Source organism: Enoplosus armatus, chromosome 14, assembly GCF_043641665.1.
Source record: "Enoplosus armatus isolate fEnoArm2 chromosome 14, fEnoArm2.hap1, whole genome shotgun sequence".
NCBI lineage: Eukaryota > Metazoa > Chordata > Actinopteri > Centrarchiformes > Enoplosidae > Enoplosus > Enoplosus armatus.
Window position 1 is genome coordinate 5165596 of NC_092193.1, and position 16169 is coordinate 5181764.

At 42.6% G+C, this 16169-nt stretch overlaps 1 protein-coding gene across 1 annotated transcript; it reads right to left on the bottom strand.

Annotated features, from left to right (window-relative positions):
- Window positions 1-1588: 1588 nt before the first annotated feature.
- Window positions 1589-8229, bottom strand: LOC139296486 (vang-like protein 2). Its single transcript, XM_070918895.1, has 7 exons — window positions 8144-8229; window positions 7570-7693; window positions 5871-6478; window positions 5061-5194; window positions 4693-4828; window positions 3985-4228; window positions 1589-3317 (listed from the first exon to the last, which is right to left on the bottom strand). The coding sequence occupies exons 1-7, from the start codon at window positions 8212-8214 to the stop codon at window positions 3057-3059; spliced, it is 1578 nt and encodes a 525-aa protein (XP_070774996.1). The 5' UTR covers window positions 8215-8229; the 3' UTR covers window positions 1589-3056.
- Window positions 8230-16169: the final 7940 nt, after the last annotated feature.

Below are 16169 nucleotides of genomic sequence, written 5' to 3' on the forward strand. Positions count from 1 at the left end.
CACACTATACAAGCTACAGTTACCAAAAAGGAAGAAAATACAAGACAAATCTACAAATCTTTTTTTACAAGCCACTTGTTTTTCAAAAGTAAAAACATTCGGAAAATTGCATCGTCATAACTTAGGCACCTTCAAAATGATAGAAAACAAGTTATTATAAAAAGGGTTTTGGAGCCTGAAATAACTCTAGCATGCATTTTCTTTTTTTTTTAAAAAAACATCTGCATTTTGATCCCTTGGATGAAACGTCACACACACTGAACCTGGCATTTGGATATTTTGTAGAAATGTAAAGGGCTTTTTAAAAGGAGAGCAAACAGTCAGTCCCGTCTCAACATACTGAAGGTAGATACAACAGAGGGGCTCAGGTCTCAACGTCAGGCCAGTTTCAGCGTTACAGTAGGTTTTCCTGGAGAAGGAGGAGTCAGTGTGAGGACAGATGTGCTCCATCGTGTGTCCTCCACATCTGGAGAGTAAGGCTGAGTAAGGATGGAGGCAGCGTGTTCACTGTGCTCGTTTCAGCTCGTGGCACAAAAGGCGAGGCGGTGATGCGATACTGCTGCAGAGGAGCTGCAGAGAGGAGTTACAATCACACGTCTGGTTTGGGGTTTTTGTTGAAATGCATAAAAACACTCAAAAACACAGAAGTCAGCGATTAGTTTAACTACAGCTGCTTGTTTCAGGGCTGAACATCTTGTGTGTACATAGTTTAAAAAAAAAAAAAAAGAGCCTGGAATAGACCATGACCCCATTTACACCTGGTATAGACATCTGATCACTATCCTTGGCATTCACACCATTCATATGTCCTCCGTGTCTCTATTCTGCATTGTGATTGGATATAAATATGCTTATTGGGCAGTTCGATCTCAGGGTCAACCAACACGGTGTGTTCAAGGTCAAGGAGAAAAATGTATTCTCACCCAAAAGTCCAATATACTTCAGGTTGCCTGAGATTTTGGCAAGGTCTTCATATGTTTTTATAATAAACCTTCTATTTCAATTATATCGTCTTCTGAGTGTCTGATACTTTTTACCTTGTCTACTTTCTGAAAAGTAGTTTGTTTCAGGGTTTTTTTTTTTTTTGGTCTACAGTCTTATTTTTGTAAAATATCTTAATATCAGACATTGAATAACTTCATCACTGTTCTGTCCTTGTCAAACCAGATATGTTGTATTATTATAAATACATTATATCTGAATGTTGTCAATAAACCAAAGGCAAACATTTCTCAGTGGATAGAGATGCTTAGTTGTCATGGAGATACAGGTAATCCGGAGACCCAAGTAGGGTCATATGAGGTGGAGATAGTAACCCTAGTCTTTGTTCAAAGATGGCCTCCTCCTCCTCTGAAATTTAGGTCACATGATACCAACTAAACCATCACAATGACAACTGAGCAACTCCACTAAGGAAGGCGCCGAGATGTGATCAAAAGCTTTGGAAACAACATGTAAGTTGGACCCTGAGCTGCAGTCTCCGAGCTCTATTTTTCCTTTGCAGAGGGAGTCATCATCATCATCGTCTGCTGATGTTTGCCGGGCAGCTCGAGATGGCAGGAACAGGAAGTGGTGGCGTTAGGTGACATTTCAGCTTGTTGGGTAATTTATTCTTTTAAATGTGGAAAGAAACGGTACAGATCGCAGGCACACCAGGCTGACATCCGAACACAATGCAATCCAGACCACCTCCAGATGTGGTCCAGTAGTAGATCTAGTAGTTCTGATTGCAGTTGGTTCTACATTTACACGTCGCATTAAAAGGATAAATCTGGCGATGTTCTATATTTTTCATATTCTCAATAAATCCCGTGAAAAGACAGAAATAAACAATGAACACATGTTGTCTGTGGAGCCAAAGCCTGATGGAAAACTATTACGAACACATCATTGAGTCACACTTATCATGAACAGACATACACCAACATACACATCCTGTTGTTCGAAATACTCACTAGTGTGTATTAGTTCCCAGTAAAAGCATTGTTTACTCCTGTTATAGTAGTGTTCACTAAAACCTACAGTGCCAAGCCTTTTTTTTTTTTTAATTAAAGTATGTTTTTAAAGATTTACAACTTCAGAAGGATTTAAATATCAAGAGATGGACAAACGGTTTTCTGCTCTTTTCATGGGATTTGTTGACAATAAGACAACTTCAAAATACCATCAGGCTTATGCTTTAACATCCTTACACAGATAATATATATATACGGACACAGATTGCATGTTAATACCAGGTATGAATGGGGTCTTCTTGCTAAAACTGTAAAATGAATAGTAAAAATGCCAGTGTAGAATAAAACAAAAGCTGCATATTTAGACAGAATATACAGTCTGGATTAGCAACAACTCAGGAATGTACTTCCATTTTTCTTTACGGTCAGATAAAAAGACATTTTGGCCTTCAGGCCGCAGAAAAGCCACATGTTAATTCAATGCACATTATGCTACATTCTGTAAGTAAAAAAAAAAAAAAAAAAGTCACACCCTTTAATATAAAAACAGTCCTCGTCATCTCAAACAAAACAAGAGGCAGTGGCACACCAGCGTTGCAGTCAGAGCCGAGCTCCAGTTGGTCTGTTTTTAAGACATAAGAGGAAGTAACAAATGTGATGTAATCCCCCTCCTCTGGCGTTCATGTGTTGAGTCAGCACAGTAAAGTAGTCCAGTGGTTACAGCAAAAAGAAGAGGCAAAAGAGAAAAAGTCCCCTTTAGGAAAAAAAAAAAGTTTTTTTACAGCGTGTTGTAAAGACAAAGACTTCACAACACAGAAAGACAAAGCCAAGGCATCGGTTTAACTCCAGGTTCGGACAATCGTTGAGCTGATCACAGTTTGATTTCAGAGCATCTGTGACGATCATAAAACAGGAAGGAGGATTCAGACACTCCTCCGCTTGAATGGTTTCTTAGTCACAGACAGGGGATATGATTGGATGGGAAGTGGACCACACGGCCTCCACATGTCCCGCCACAGGGGTGATCCAGCAGGAGCGAGCACGAAGAGAGGGCAGCGCGGGAAAAGGAGACTCTTTAAAAAAGAAAAGGTGGAGGCGCCTTCACACCGAGGTCTCCGACTGCAGCCTCATGACGAACTTGTGGCTCTTCGGGTCGATGAACTCCTCACCGAGCCGCAGGAAGGGGAGCGGCGTCACCGTGACCACAAGGGAGAAGTCCAGGCGCCGCAGGGAAAAGACCAGACCCTGACGCAGGGCCGAGGTCACCGGCTCCTCGCTCACTAGAGTCCACTGGCGCCCCCTGCCGTTCTGCTGCTGGTACTGCATAGTGGGGCCGGGGGAGAGGTAACGCTCCAGGAAAGCCTGACAGGGAGGATGCAGGAGGTTAATCATCATGGAAAATAAAGTGTTTTTGAGCTTTATCTGTGCAAAATCTTGTCTGTGTGAGTTTTACTCAGCTCTGCTCTCAGTTCCCAGGACTCATTTTTATGAACAGTTCCTAAAGACTGAGCTGAGTAAAAGAGCTTTTATGTTTTAACAGCATTTCTGTTTCATTTTGAGTTATCTGTCTTATGTTGTTAATCCTGGTTAAATAAAAGGTTATTAAAGAGAAAAAATAAATATTTTTTAATGATAAGACATCTTGTCCATCAATTCCTAACAGCAGAAATGTTATGATTACACCAAAAGTTCCAAGTGCACAATACCATGTGTGTACACTTTTAGTACTAATAATCTAAATGTTTATGTACATTGATATTAGGGCTGTAATACAGATTTTAGAAATACTGAGGCCATGAGTCCAAACTCAACCTGAGAAAACTTGTACTATCAATAAACTTTCAGTGGATAAATACTGAAGTCCTTTTTATTCAATTGTATTTTAAAGAATATCATAAATCAGCCTAAAAAAAACATCACATGTAATTTGTGTGTGTAACTATAAAATCCTCAGAAGCACCTACGACCCTGGTTGCTGCGATCAATTAGTTCTACTTGATTGAATAAAAGTCGAGTAAGTTCAGGTCACCTTGGGCGTCATGTTGTGTGTGATGCAGAACTGCAGATGTGTGAGGATGCTCTCCATGCTGTGGAAGGCCTGCTGCCGGGTGGTTCTCAGGTATTTCTGCATGGCTCGGGCCATCGGGGCGAAGATGGCTTGAGCCGCCTCCCGAGGATCCATCACCTCCCTCGGGTGTTTGGGGGACGAGGCGACCTCGTCTTCATGGAGACGCTTGATGTGTGTGAAGGCCTCTTCCACCGCCACAACCAACCTAGAGGGAGGAGAAAAGGCATCGTTAGACATCAGACATTGGTTATCTCCACTCACACAGAAGATTCTTTATTGCCATCGGGTGAGTTTGGAAAAACAAGGACAACCAGCTAGTGCAATGAAAATAAGTGAGAGCCAGTGTCCATTTACCTTGAGGCAGACACAAGACGGGTTCAATACAAATACAGCTCGATACAAACTGACCTGCTGTTCTAGAGCGCCACAAACTTATCAATACGCTTGATATCGGCAACACACCTCGCCTATTGTGTCTCTCTCTAGCGGCCGTTTTACAGTTGAAAAACAACACTGTTTCTAAATGACCGCAAATGAAACTTAGAAAGTAACTGTCCACGACATTTTCAGCGTCTGCCTCCTCATTTGTTTGCTGCTCCACCAACCACACACGAACCCCCTGCCGTCAGATCATACCAGGTGTTTGTAAGTAAGGAGTATCTATCTGACCTGGCCTTGCGTTTGCGGACCCTGCGGTCCATCTCGGCCTCCTCGTAGTAGAACTCGTTGTGGGAGTTGTCTCTCCTCCGGGCAGCGGCTGCTATCATGGCCCGGGACTGGCCTGTGGAGTTGTTGGTGGGGTTTTCTACAAGGAAACACATGCAGGGGGAGGAATTAGCAGATGGGAAGGTAGAGTAGTAGAAAATAGCTGCAAATGACCTTTAGCTGCTTTAAGGTTTAACCTCGGTATAAAAGGTCATTGAATGCGTCATCTGGTTCTGACGCAGACCAACAAACTGGAATCATGACAATCGAGAAACAAGACCGCGTTATGGATTAGAAAACAGGCGTCAGAGCCGTGACGAGGCTGTATTTACCGTCCAGGGAGTAAACCTTAAAGCCGGTCATCTTCTTGGACAGGATGGACTTGGGCAGGTTGAGCAGGGCAGGATTGTAGACGGAGAAGTCGCTGTAATAACGGTCCAACACCCAGACAGCTGCCCGCTGGATACTAAAACACAGCGTCACAATCGTCACTGTCACTTTAAGTACAGGTCTAACATCCGCTGCTGACAAGGACAGGCTATAAACTGTATACACGCATCACATGACAATAATAACAGTTAGCTGTACCACAGCTTCCAAATCAGGTCATTCTTGTTTCAAAGCACTTCTGTGCACACTTTAAACCAGTTTGTAGTCATTTGACGAAGGCAGTGTTAAAACCAAATACACATCTGGAAGGCTTAATGTGTGTCAACTGGTTTTTGCTAATTTAATTTAAAAGTTGCTTACAAAAAAATCATTACTAAGGCACATAATCAACTGACATGACGGGGTTCTTAAAGTAGATCTGACTTCTTCTTCTGAAGATCTACGTTTAAGACCTTCATCAGCTTCAAGTTTGTTTGCTTATATTTTGTTTTTTCTGATATTTCTATGTTTATTCAAATTGCCAGACAACAGATCTGGGGCCAAGTAGCAGTAGTATAAGTTAGTATAAGTATATACTAGTATAAGTATAAGTGAGTTAATCAGAGCACAGAATATTGTTTCTACAAACAAAACCGTATGCCATCAGAATAATTTTAAAGATAATAATCACATTAAAATGAATGTATGGATGAATGGCGTGTAGCCTGATCTTATTTTGTCCAAAAAATCTACCACTTTAAATTAAAACTAACCTGAGGTGGCCCACGTTGTAGAACTTGCTGGCTCCGTCGGTGCTCCGAACCACCTTCAGGCAAAAGGCCGGTTGCAGGTGTCGGACCTCCAGCAGCACCAGAGCCAGGTACTGAATGAAGAGCAGGGCGTCCACCAGCGAGGCAGCGTACTCCACGATCCCCCTGTAGTCCCTCTCCCTGGGCTCTAGCACCCGTACGCCGTAGAACAACCAGTACGACGCCACAAACAGGAACACCAGCACCATCAGCAGGCAGCGGAAGACGAAGAAGCGCGGCAGCGTGGCGCGAGGAGGCCGGAGGAACAGCGCCCAGGAGGAGATGAGCAGGACCAGGAGCTTGAAGGCCAGAGAGACGTAAAGGCCTTCGCAGGGCGTGCCGCAGGGCTCGAGGGCGTCACGCCACAGGACCTGCGGGAGGATGAGGAAAGCTAAAGGCGTGACCAGGGCGAAGAAGCTCAGACAGCCTCCTAGAGCCGGGCCAACGAAGCGCTTGCACTCCAGTGGAGTCGACTCCTCCAATTCTTTGGTGATGCGGGTCAGGTCCTCATTAGAGATACTGTGTTCTGAGGTGCCGGTGACGACTGTGGTGGTCTCGCCCCAGTTATCATCCTGTCAGACGAAGATATAAAAGGTTCATGTGTGTTTAGAAAAGCTACAAAATAACGCCAAATGCTGAATACAAGAACTCGAGAGCTTTAAATACGAGCTTATCTGAGCTTTTCTGCAGGTTTTACCGAGACATGTTGGGTCTTTTTACTAGATAACTGAATAAAATGATTAACCAGATCCAACTAGGGCTTTTATGGAGCAAACATTAAACAATTAATCAAACAACTGGTGAGAATCTATTCTGCATCAAGGCAGACACCCAAGATGTTTATATGAAAGGTGTTTAATCCTTCCTTTCTGGAAGGAAATAGTCCCTAAACTCTGTCATAATTCCAGAAAAGTTAAAATGTTCTATGAAGTTATGGAAGGAATAAACCCCTCAACCTCTCCGCCTCAGCCATCAGCACTCCCGCCAGGAAGGTTAAACTTAAATACAAAAGCCTCTTTACTATTTAAAGAAAGGCGCCTCTTCACTTCATCTAGGAACAAACAATCACCCTCAGTCTCTTTAATGAACACGTCTTTTAAATTAATATAATACCTTTTCAATATTTTAAGACTCAATTATACAAAATGTCCACACCTGCTTATTCCCAACAAGTGGCATGAAGTGACTGACAGCTCCTACCAAACACACTTTATTGCATATGTATTAAATATTTGGTGGGTCAACATAAATCTATTACATTTTAACAAGAACAAAAACAGCAGTAAGGTCACAGTCCCAGTCTGAGACCGGAGAACGTTGAAATAACAGACCAGGTTTGTGTTTATGGGCCAACTTCTATTGTGTGTTAACCTCAGTTAAACATTTATCCATGCCACAAGGAACATGAATTTTAGCATGGAGAGCTCCAGTGTGACCAAAACCTGTAACCCTGGTAACGACAGAGCCATACAGGACAGAAAATAACACGACAAAGTACATTTTTGACAAGCCAAAAGGACCTGTGAAATACAGTTTCTAAAGTACCAAACAAAGAATTCACAAAGAAATGGAACAAGCATTTGAATTTCAACAAATACCAGAGGTCATTAATAAGTGTGGCTTTAAAATGGACAAACTCTGCGTAGAAAGCAGCGTGACTTACCCTGTCGTCTCCACGGGTGGACTCGGCATCCAGCAGCGGCTCTCCGGGAGTCTGGATGGTGACAGATTTGTCTCCACGACTGCTGCTGTCTCGGCTTTTAGAGCGGTGACGATCCCTCCGGTCCCTGGAAGACAAACGACACACGGGTTACTGGAGGTGGCGCTGCTTTGATGAGGCCTGTTCAGGCTGTGCTACAGTGTCTTAACCAGCTTTAGATCTGATGTGGTTTCTCCTCAGAGTCCCAAAACAGATTCACTCGTCATTTGATTGGAACCATTAAGGAACTCTTCATCATTCAGTTCAATGACCACGTTTGGAGATCTATGCTACGTCATTTTGAGAGGATTTGTTGCTCTCATCGTGGCTCTAGTTTTGTGACATTTCTATCCTTTAAAACTTGCCAACATTTAGGACATTAAGCCCAAAAGGTACCAACACAAGGAAGTCAGCAAATGATTTATCTAAATCAGAGAATGATTCCTGCTTGTTGGTAATGAGCTAAACTGTGCAGACTTTGCTTTCCTTTGGACGAGAAGAATGGTCTCCATCAATGGAAACAAATCTATATATCTACCTGTGCTTGCGGGAGCTTCGGGAGTGGGAGGACTTGTATGAGTAGCCCGAGTACTGCGACTCGTTGTCCATGTCTCGGGTCGGCGGTGAGCGGGCTTTGCGGGCCCCGCCTCCTCCTCCTCCCCCCGTGCCGCGCTGTTCGCCGACTCCTCCCAGCTGGCTCTTGCGCTCGGATATGGACTTGGTGGAGAGAGCCAGGGGCAGCTTGAGCAGGTCAACCTTACTCCTGAGGGAATCTATCTTGGAGGCCGATGAGGAGGGAGCAGGAGAAGGGAGGCTACGGAGAGGAGGAGGAGAAGAGGAGGAAGAGGGGCGGGAGAGGACGGTGGGTAGGAGAGTCGCAGCAGGGGAGAGCTGAGGTGGCTGTGATCTGAAAGAGGCGGACAAAGAGAGAGTGATGGTTAAAACTTTGAAATACTGTCACTTGTTTCTCTATTGTTGACGGCCATCATCAAAGACGTCTGTGTGGACACCACACGCACAGGTAGAGGTGGGCAGCGTTACTTGTTCTGACCAGTAATTTTGCTTTTTATAACTGACATTAGAGTCAGTTCACTGACTTTGACTCTTTTCTACATGTGCTTCTGTTTCACTATATTTTAGCATCCTTATCCTGTAATTGTCGCTTGTGGCTACTGTTCAGCAAAAGTTTTATAGGCCCACTTTTAACAGACAAGGATGTTGTTTCTTTCATCTAATTTAGGGGCCAACGTATCGCAGCTTTATTGGTTGATGCTGTTTCTGAATCTGCAAACACTTCAGGAGCATCTAAGTAGCTTCTCGTCAACAGTTATCCAAGCAGCTGATACACATCCAATGTAATCTCGCAGCTTCAGCGTAACCTACGCTTCACTGCTTAGTCTAAAAAATGACGACCAAGAGACTTACATTAAAATGCGAGAAATGAAAATAAAGAGACACAAACTTATCTTAGCATTTCTGAACCTGTAACCAGAATATGTTTGAGTTGGGTCCCTGTTTTGTTAAATGATACACAGTCCTACCAATGGGGGCCACTATTGATCTGTTGGAGGGTCCTCCTTAATGATCTTTGCAGTTTATTTCTTTGATTGTTTAGTGAAATTTCTTTTATTTATGAGCTTAAATATATGCCACAGTTTCCCCCCACACAACTTACATACCTTCAGTCTGAGCGTAAATGGTTGGTTCAAAACGAATGTTTATTTTAGTTATTGATTGATTTGTTGATTATTTTCTCGATTTGATTAATATTTTTGGACATAGCACAAGGTGACCTCTTAATATTGCTTGTTTTGTCCAGCAAAATGCCCAAGACCCAAATATCTTTAATTTACGATTAACTGGCACAAGAAATAGTCTCAGGATTAGTAGCAGGTTTAATTGTACAAATATGATGTAAATAAAGGCCATGTATGCAGTTGTTTGCTCCTCCAATGGGAATCAAACCTCTCACCCCGGGACACACAGAGTGCTGTGATCTACCGGCAGAGTGACACTGAAACACATGACGCCACTAAACTGAGGCTTTAGTTTCAGCTCTGTGTTCTTATATCAACGTCTTGCAGGTCTCAGCCGAGGTTAATCATCACACGGCTGTATCTCCTCTGACCGAGAAGCCAGCGTTAGCCGCCGTTAGCTCGGCCACAATGGCGGCCATATTGGATTACTGTGTTTTCACAAAACTTGTTTGCCCTCTCCCTCCCTCTCGCCGTCTCACATTCCCTCCCGCACTCCCCTCGTCCCCCGGGAAACAGGGCCTCTCCGCTGCCATGGCGATGAAAGAGGGTGTTCAGCTGGAGGGGGATTGGAGGTTGACAGTTGCCGTGGAAACCTGACCTCACGCCGCCCTCTGCCACTCTGTTCTCCACGCTGCCGAAAAATCGCCAAAATAAAAGTGTTGGCATGACGGATGTTGGACTGTCATATGGTGGTTAATTGATAAAGGGCGGGTGAAGACCGCTGGCTTTGATTGGACCTCTGTTGGAAATGGAGCGGGGCGTTAGCTGCCATCACCGTCTTACAGGGTCCTGGTCTAACTTAATGTGGTTTTTCTGCTCCATCAACGCCATTGTGTTTAAAATCCACTTCCCTTCAAGCCAAATGCTGTGCAACGACGGATCGGTCTGTGGGATTTCTGTGTTTGTCCTCATCATATTCACTCCTTTGTTTTACAGTCTTTCATATTCTGTTCTTTGAGGAAACGCCCCTCATCCAGTACCAATAAACCCACTAAGTCTTAGCAGACTAGAGGAGATTTTGGATCCCTGCAGCCATGTGCAAAACCTCAACATGCCTATTTCAAACCACAAATCTCAAATGACTAACAGCCTCTTCCTGGTGTAGCATCATGAGCTTTTATCTTTAGCAATGGCAGAGGAATGAGCATCTTATGTACTGTACTCTTGCTGTGCTTTTATACCATATAAAGTGCAGAAAACGGTCATGCTGAACACAGGATATCTCTGCAACAGAGAAGAATCTGCCCTCTGACTGTCACAAAACATGAGCGAACGCTTATTTTAGATATTGTAGAGTTGCATGACTGAAATCACACTGAAAAAGCACATTATATATTCAAGCTCTGTCCTTCTCGGCTGCTTTGAAGCATCTTAACAGACAGTCACTGCAGATTCACATGAAGAAGCAGATTTAAGTGGAGTAACAAACCACATATTTTCAGACTGGCAATAAACTAAATCTAAACAGTGTTTTTATACGATGGCTGTGGACGTTTAGCTGGAACTTGCTCTCCCAGACAGAGAAACGTTGGCCAAAATAACAATCTAAATTCATCACTTGGCCTTAATGTTTAGTCCGCCACCTCATAAAAATAACAATTACAGCAACAGTGTCCATGTTTCAAAGCAATTACACTGCACGGCGAGTCTTTCTACGATGAAGAGCAGCACTAGCTGGTCCTGTAAACTCAGATCACAACAGTTACTGCTACGCATCTCTGACTATCACACGAGAAATAAGGCAATTTTTGTCTGCATCGGTCTGCGACACTCATTAGCTTTAGCAACCATAGCCAAAGCCATGCAGATCCCATATGTATCCAAAAGGCCTTAGAGAGCAATTAAAAGACCATGAATAGAAGTCTAAATCCCCGCCAGTGACCGTTAAAGGTGCAATACAAACATGTTGGGCAAAGCAAATATTGTGTTGATAACTTTGTTGTGAGGGCGGCACTAAAGGGAAAAGAGTTTCATCACCTTAGGTTATGAGATGTTGTGTGCATGAATACAGTAAATTTCAAGTGGTTTTTCAGATACAGAAGAAAAGATCAAAAGTTTAGGTCAAGGGCGATGAATATCTTAACCAGATCTAATAGTATTCTTGCCAGTATTTGTCAAGATACCTTTCTCTGCAGCCATGACGCGAGTCTACTAAACAGGCCGAATGACTACGTGACGCTGCTGAGAAGAGGATGGGCAAAGTCGGATGAACCGCTTCAGGCTTTACTCAGTTCTCCTCAGTGATCCTGGTTTTGTGAAACAGGCTCCTCAGTCCACATATTGGATGGGCAGAAGAACAGACAGATCAAAAGATCCTCCATCCTAAAATGAACTGCTGCCAACAGAGCATGAGTCCAAATGTTGGTACTCTCGACAGCGTGTTGTTCTACATTATATGTAGTAGTACATTCTGTAAGTTACTTTGTCAAGAACAGCTGTTATCAGATTATTTGTTCTACTTGTTCTGCGCCTGCCTCGTGTACTTTTGTTTCAGATTTCCTACATTTCTCACAATGACTTCCGACATTGTACAGAGATGAGACATAAACATTAACAAGCTTATCTTTTGGGGCTGCTGTGGATGAAGAACTCTGGTTTAACAATTGATTTCTTTCTGTACGACTCTTGAATTTCAGTGCAAAAAAAAAAAAAAGAAAAGAAAAAGGGAACAGTTCCAACATTTTGGGAAATATGCTTGTTCGCCTTCTGGCCGCGAGTTAGATGAGAAGAACGATACCACTCTCATGTCTGTATGGTGAATATGTAGCTGGAGCTTTCAGCCTATTAGCTTAGCTTAGCATAAAGACTGGAAACAGGAGGAAACAGTTAGCCTGTCTCTGTCCAAACGTAAGACAATCCACCTACCAGCACCAGCACTGAAGCTCACTAAATAAGACATTATATCTTGTTTATTTAAGTGATACAAAAACCGCTTTGAGAGCTTAGTTGCCAGGGAAACAGCAAGAACCCCCAGCCAAGAAATAGTCCAGCACGCAATCCACCGTAAAGCTGCGAACTGTCGTTTTTATACTTACTAATAAGAATGTAATTCCCAAAGTGTCAAACTATTGCTTTAACTGAAACGTGTGTGTACATTTAGATCTACGAGTGTCACAATGTCAGCAATTCAATACATTTGGTTAATGATCCAGCCCTGTAGCTTAACCTGCAACTATACAACGTTACCACTGAATGGCTTATTATTATGGTACCTTACATTTCTTTTCTTCCGTGGTATCGCTTACACTAATCCTTGAGCAGCTAAAACACTTGCTACACTACAACTGCAGTTTGAGACGAGCCAACCCGTCTGTCTCTCCGTCAGACTGTTAGTGAGAATATGACACAACACTTGATGTGAGGTGTGGTCCAGTGTCGAGATGGATAAGGTTTCCTATTCATCCCAGTGTCCTATGGCCTACTTAATGAACTTCACCAAGACTCTTCCTGTTGCATTCAGTCAGCAGCGTTAAAGTTAAATTAACGTCCAGAGTTTAAAAAAAACCCACAACACATCTGAACACAACACAGAGCTGCAGCCTTTTCTGTTAAAACATAACCGGTCGTTGTTTATGGCTTTTGATCGGGTTCATTTCTTTTTATCCTTGTTCTTAGACAGCCATTGTTAACCAAACAGTGGTGTGATTCTTCAGGTTAAAAATCTGACTAATGAAGAAAATGATCCTTGTTCACTCGACTCTGGGCTGCATTTTTAAAAAAAAAAGAGTTGCCAACAACAGGCCAGTTCAGACATCTGTGTAGGTGTGTGGTCTGAGATTAAACAGTAATGACGTTGGGCTACTAGAGCGGTTTGGGCTCAGGCCAAAGGGAGTGTAAAGCCATTTAATATCTATAATTAACTAATAGCAAAGATAACTGTTTTCTGTACAAGCTAAGCTGATGCTACCTTATTATAGACGCATAAGATCCCATCTAGAAAGAACCGTATAGCCAGTATTTTACAAATACTGAGGTCAGGAGTCCAAAGTCTCCCCCCCACAACCCTACCGACCCAAGACATTTCTTGACTAGCCACCAACCAAACTCTGTAAAAATGTAACGTGTATTTGTCTTTTCACTTATATCTTCTGCACATTTTATCTCCCTGCAAACGTTACGATCTGCTGCCAGGTGTGTTGTTCCGATGGTCTTTTTGGCTCAATTTATTTAGCTTATTGTCTAAAAACAGTCAAATTTAGTCTACAGAATAAAATCAGCCTTTAAAAAAACACAACAACATGTGTAAAACTGCGTGTGCATGTGTATAAACTTCTTCTCCTCGTGTCATTACATTTACCAGAAACATTACAGAGGGCGTGTTCAGCTTATAGACACGTCACTTTAAACAACCTCCCAGTAGAAATCACAGTCATGATCACACCTGTATAATAAATCATGATTAGGGTCGGAAAGTTAGTACTGCAGTACATTTTTGGTACCACCGAGTATCAAAAACTGCTAGTTAAAAGGCCACTTATACTAATATCAGAGTCTATTTTATTCAAGCAAAGTTCTTATCTGGCTGCTTTTAGTTCAGACAAAATTAAACAGAAGTTTGGCTTCTTTTTTTTGATTTTGGTATCTGTACTAAACCTTAGGTATTGCACTGGCACACGATAATCAACCCTAATCATGATTTTAGCTTGTAAAAATGAATATTCACAAATATCATAGTTACTGTTATATCTAATTTCTTTGACAGAATCTTCAGTACTCACAATTATCCACCATTATCCATCATGCACTTCTTTTTTTTACATTATTTATATCCCTTTGTTAGTGTTTTTAATGCCTGTATTTCTAATGTATTACTTTTACTTCTATGCATTATGGAAAGCACTCTGGATTGCTTTTGTGTAAGAAATTGACCATATAAATAAACTCAACTTGCCTTGAAAAGGTGAAGATGTTGATATTAAATCCAAAAAGGTATTCTGATTAAATCAAATCAGGAATTTTGCTGTAAACGTGCCGCTCGAGTCACCTTACGTTTAAAAGCAGGCAGATGTGGGATTTTACGGCCTCTGTTTTCCCAAAGGCAAAAAGAAATCAAGCTGTCATCAAACATTTCAAGCTGCTGGCGCTGAGACAGCAGCTGTCAGGGTGGAGAAGCAATCTGGGCCATCTCTGAAATGACCAGCTCCATTCAACAGCCATTTGAGGCCTGATATACCAACTGTGAAAATAAGCGTGCACACACCCAGAGTCCGGCAGGGGAAGAGGCTCATCACTGTATCAGGGCCACACACACACACACACACACACACACACACACAGGGCTGACCACCACCCACTGCTGCCTGCGACGACATCAGTAAAACCAGCGAAAAAACAAGACAACTGCTACTGTCAGCCTTCGTGCACACATGGCTAGCAAACCGGAGCAGGTGTGTGTGTGTGTGTGTGTGTGTGTGTGTGTGTGTGTGTGTGTGTGTGTGTGTGTGTGTGTGTGTGTGTACAAATCTAACAGGATGTGGTTGAATCAACAGGCCTGTCCTCTGCTCAGTGCTGTGATTCAAAGAGACCCCTGCATACAATCTGTCTTCATATCCAAACAAAGTATTAAGGAGACAGGAAGTGGCTCAGTGAGCTGAGATCAGATAGACGTGGTTCAGACACAGGACTCTGGTCCATTAGACTGAGAGGGATGCATCCATTTTTCTTCAAATCCAGTAAGACAAACACATTAAAAGGGTCAGTTCATCAATATTTCACAGTAACAGACCACGGTGTCGGCATAGGTAACATCCAGTTCTGCACTAAAGCTGAAATAATAACGTTGGTTGTCTGGAACTTAATTGTCCTTTTATTTGTCGATAAACTAAAGCAAACCGAAAGGCACACTGTGGGTAAGACGTGACACGGACCCTTCAATCATAAAGACAGATGCATCGATTAACTGATCGACAGAGAGTCAATTGCAAAACAATTTTAACAATCAACTAATTGTTTAGGTTATTTATCGAGTTTAAGACTTCTGGTTGGTTTCTAGAAGTCACCTTGGACTCCGACTGGAACTTCTCGCTATTTTCTGACATTTTATCGACTTAATGATTAAACAATTAATTGAAATGAGTAAGTTTAGGCCCAACTGGACAGTATAATTCATGTAATGGCTCAAAACTGCACATTGATACCACTACGGGCTGTTTTAATACATGTGTCAACAAAACCTTCCCAGTGAACCAGCTGTATTCTAATATTATTAGTAGTATTTCTGAATCTTCTGTGCCATCACTGTGATGTTACTGTAACATTCCTGTTTATACTACCCCTCTTATATTTATGGTATTCATATGTGCTGTTTTGTCGCTGTAATATTCCCACTGGGAGCAGTTTGTAGTGATACTGTGGTCCTCTAGTGAGTATTTACAGCATTGTATAGTTTAACCCTCATGTTCTCCATAAAACAGAGCAGTTATAAACCCAGCAGGATCATGCAGCTCTCACTGCAGAGGAGGGAGACAGGGCCTAACATTACTGCAGCAGCAACATCACAGTTTCTCTTTGAATCTGAACATTTGAACGTCGCAGCGACGTAAAAAGCCACTTGGACACATTTTCGCTTTACAGTAACGGATGTGGTAACAGATCAGGAGTCACGCTGCATCAATAATTCAACAATACTGCACATGCACAAAAGGCTACCAGGAGGCTAACTTACTGTGAGGAGCCGGGAGCATTTAGGGCGAATATAAAGAGTTGTGCGACCTACTAAATAAAGAAAAAAGGAGGGTGTTGTAGTGGGGCAGGACAATGGGAGACTCCCAGGCCCCACTGGCGGCGTCCTGATGCCAAATTATCCAA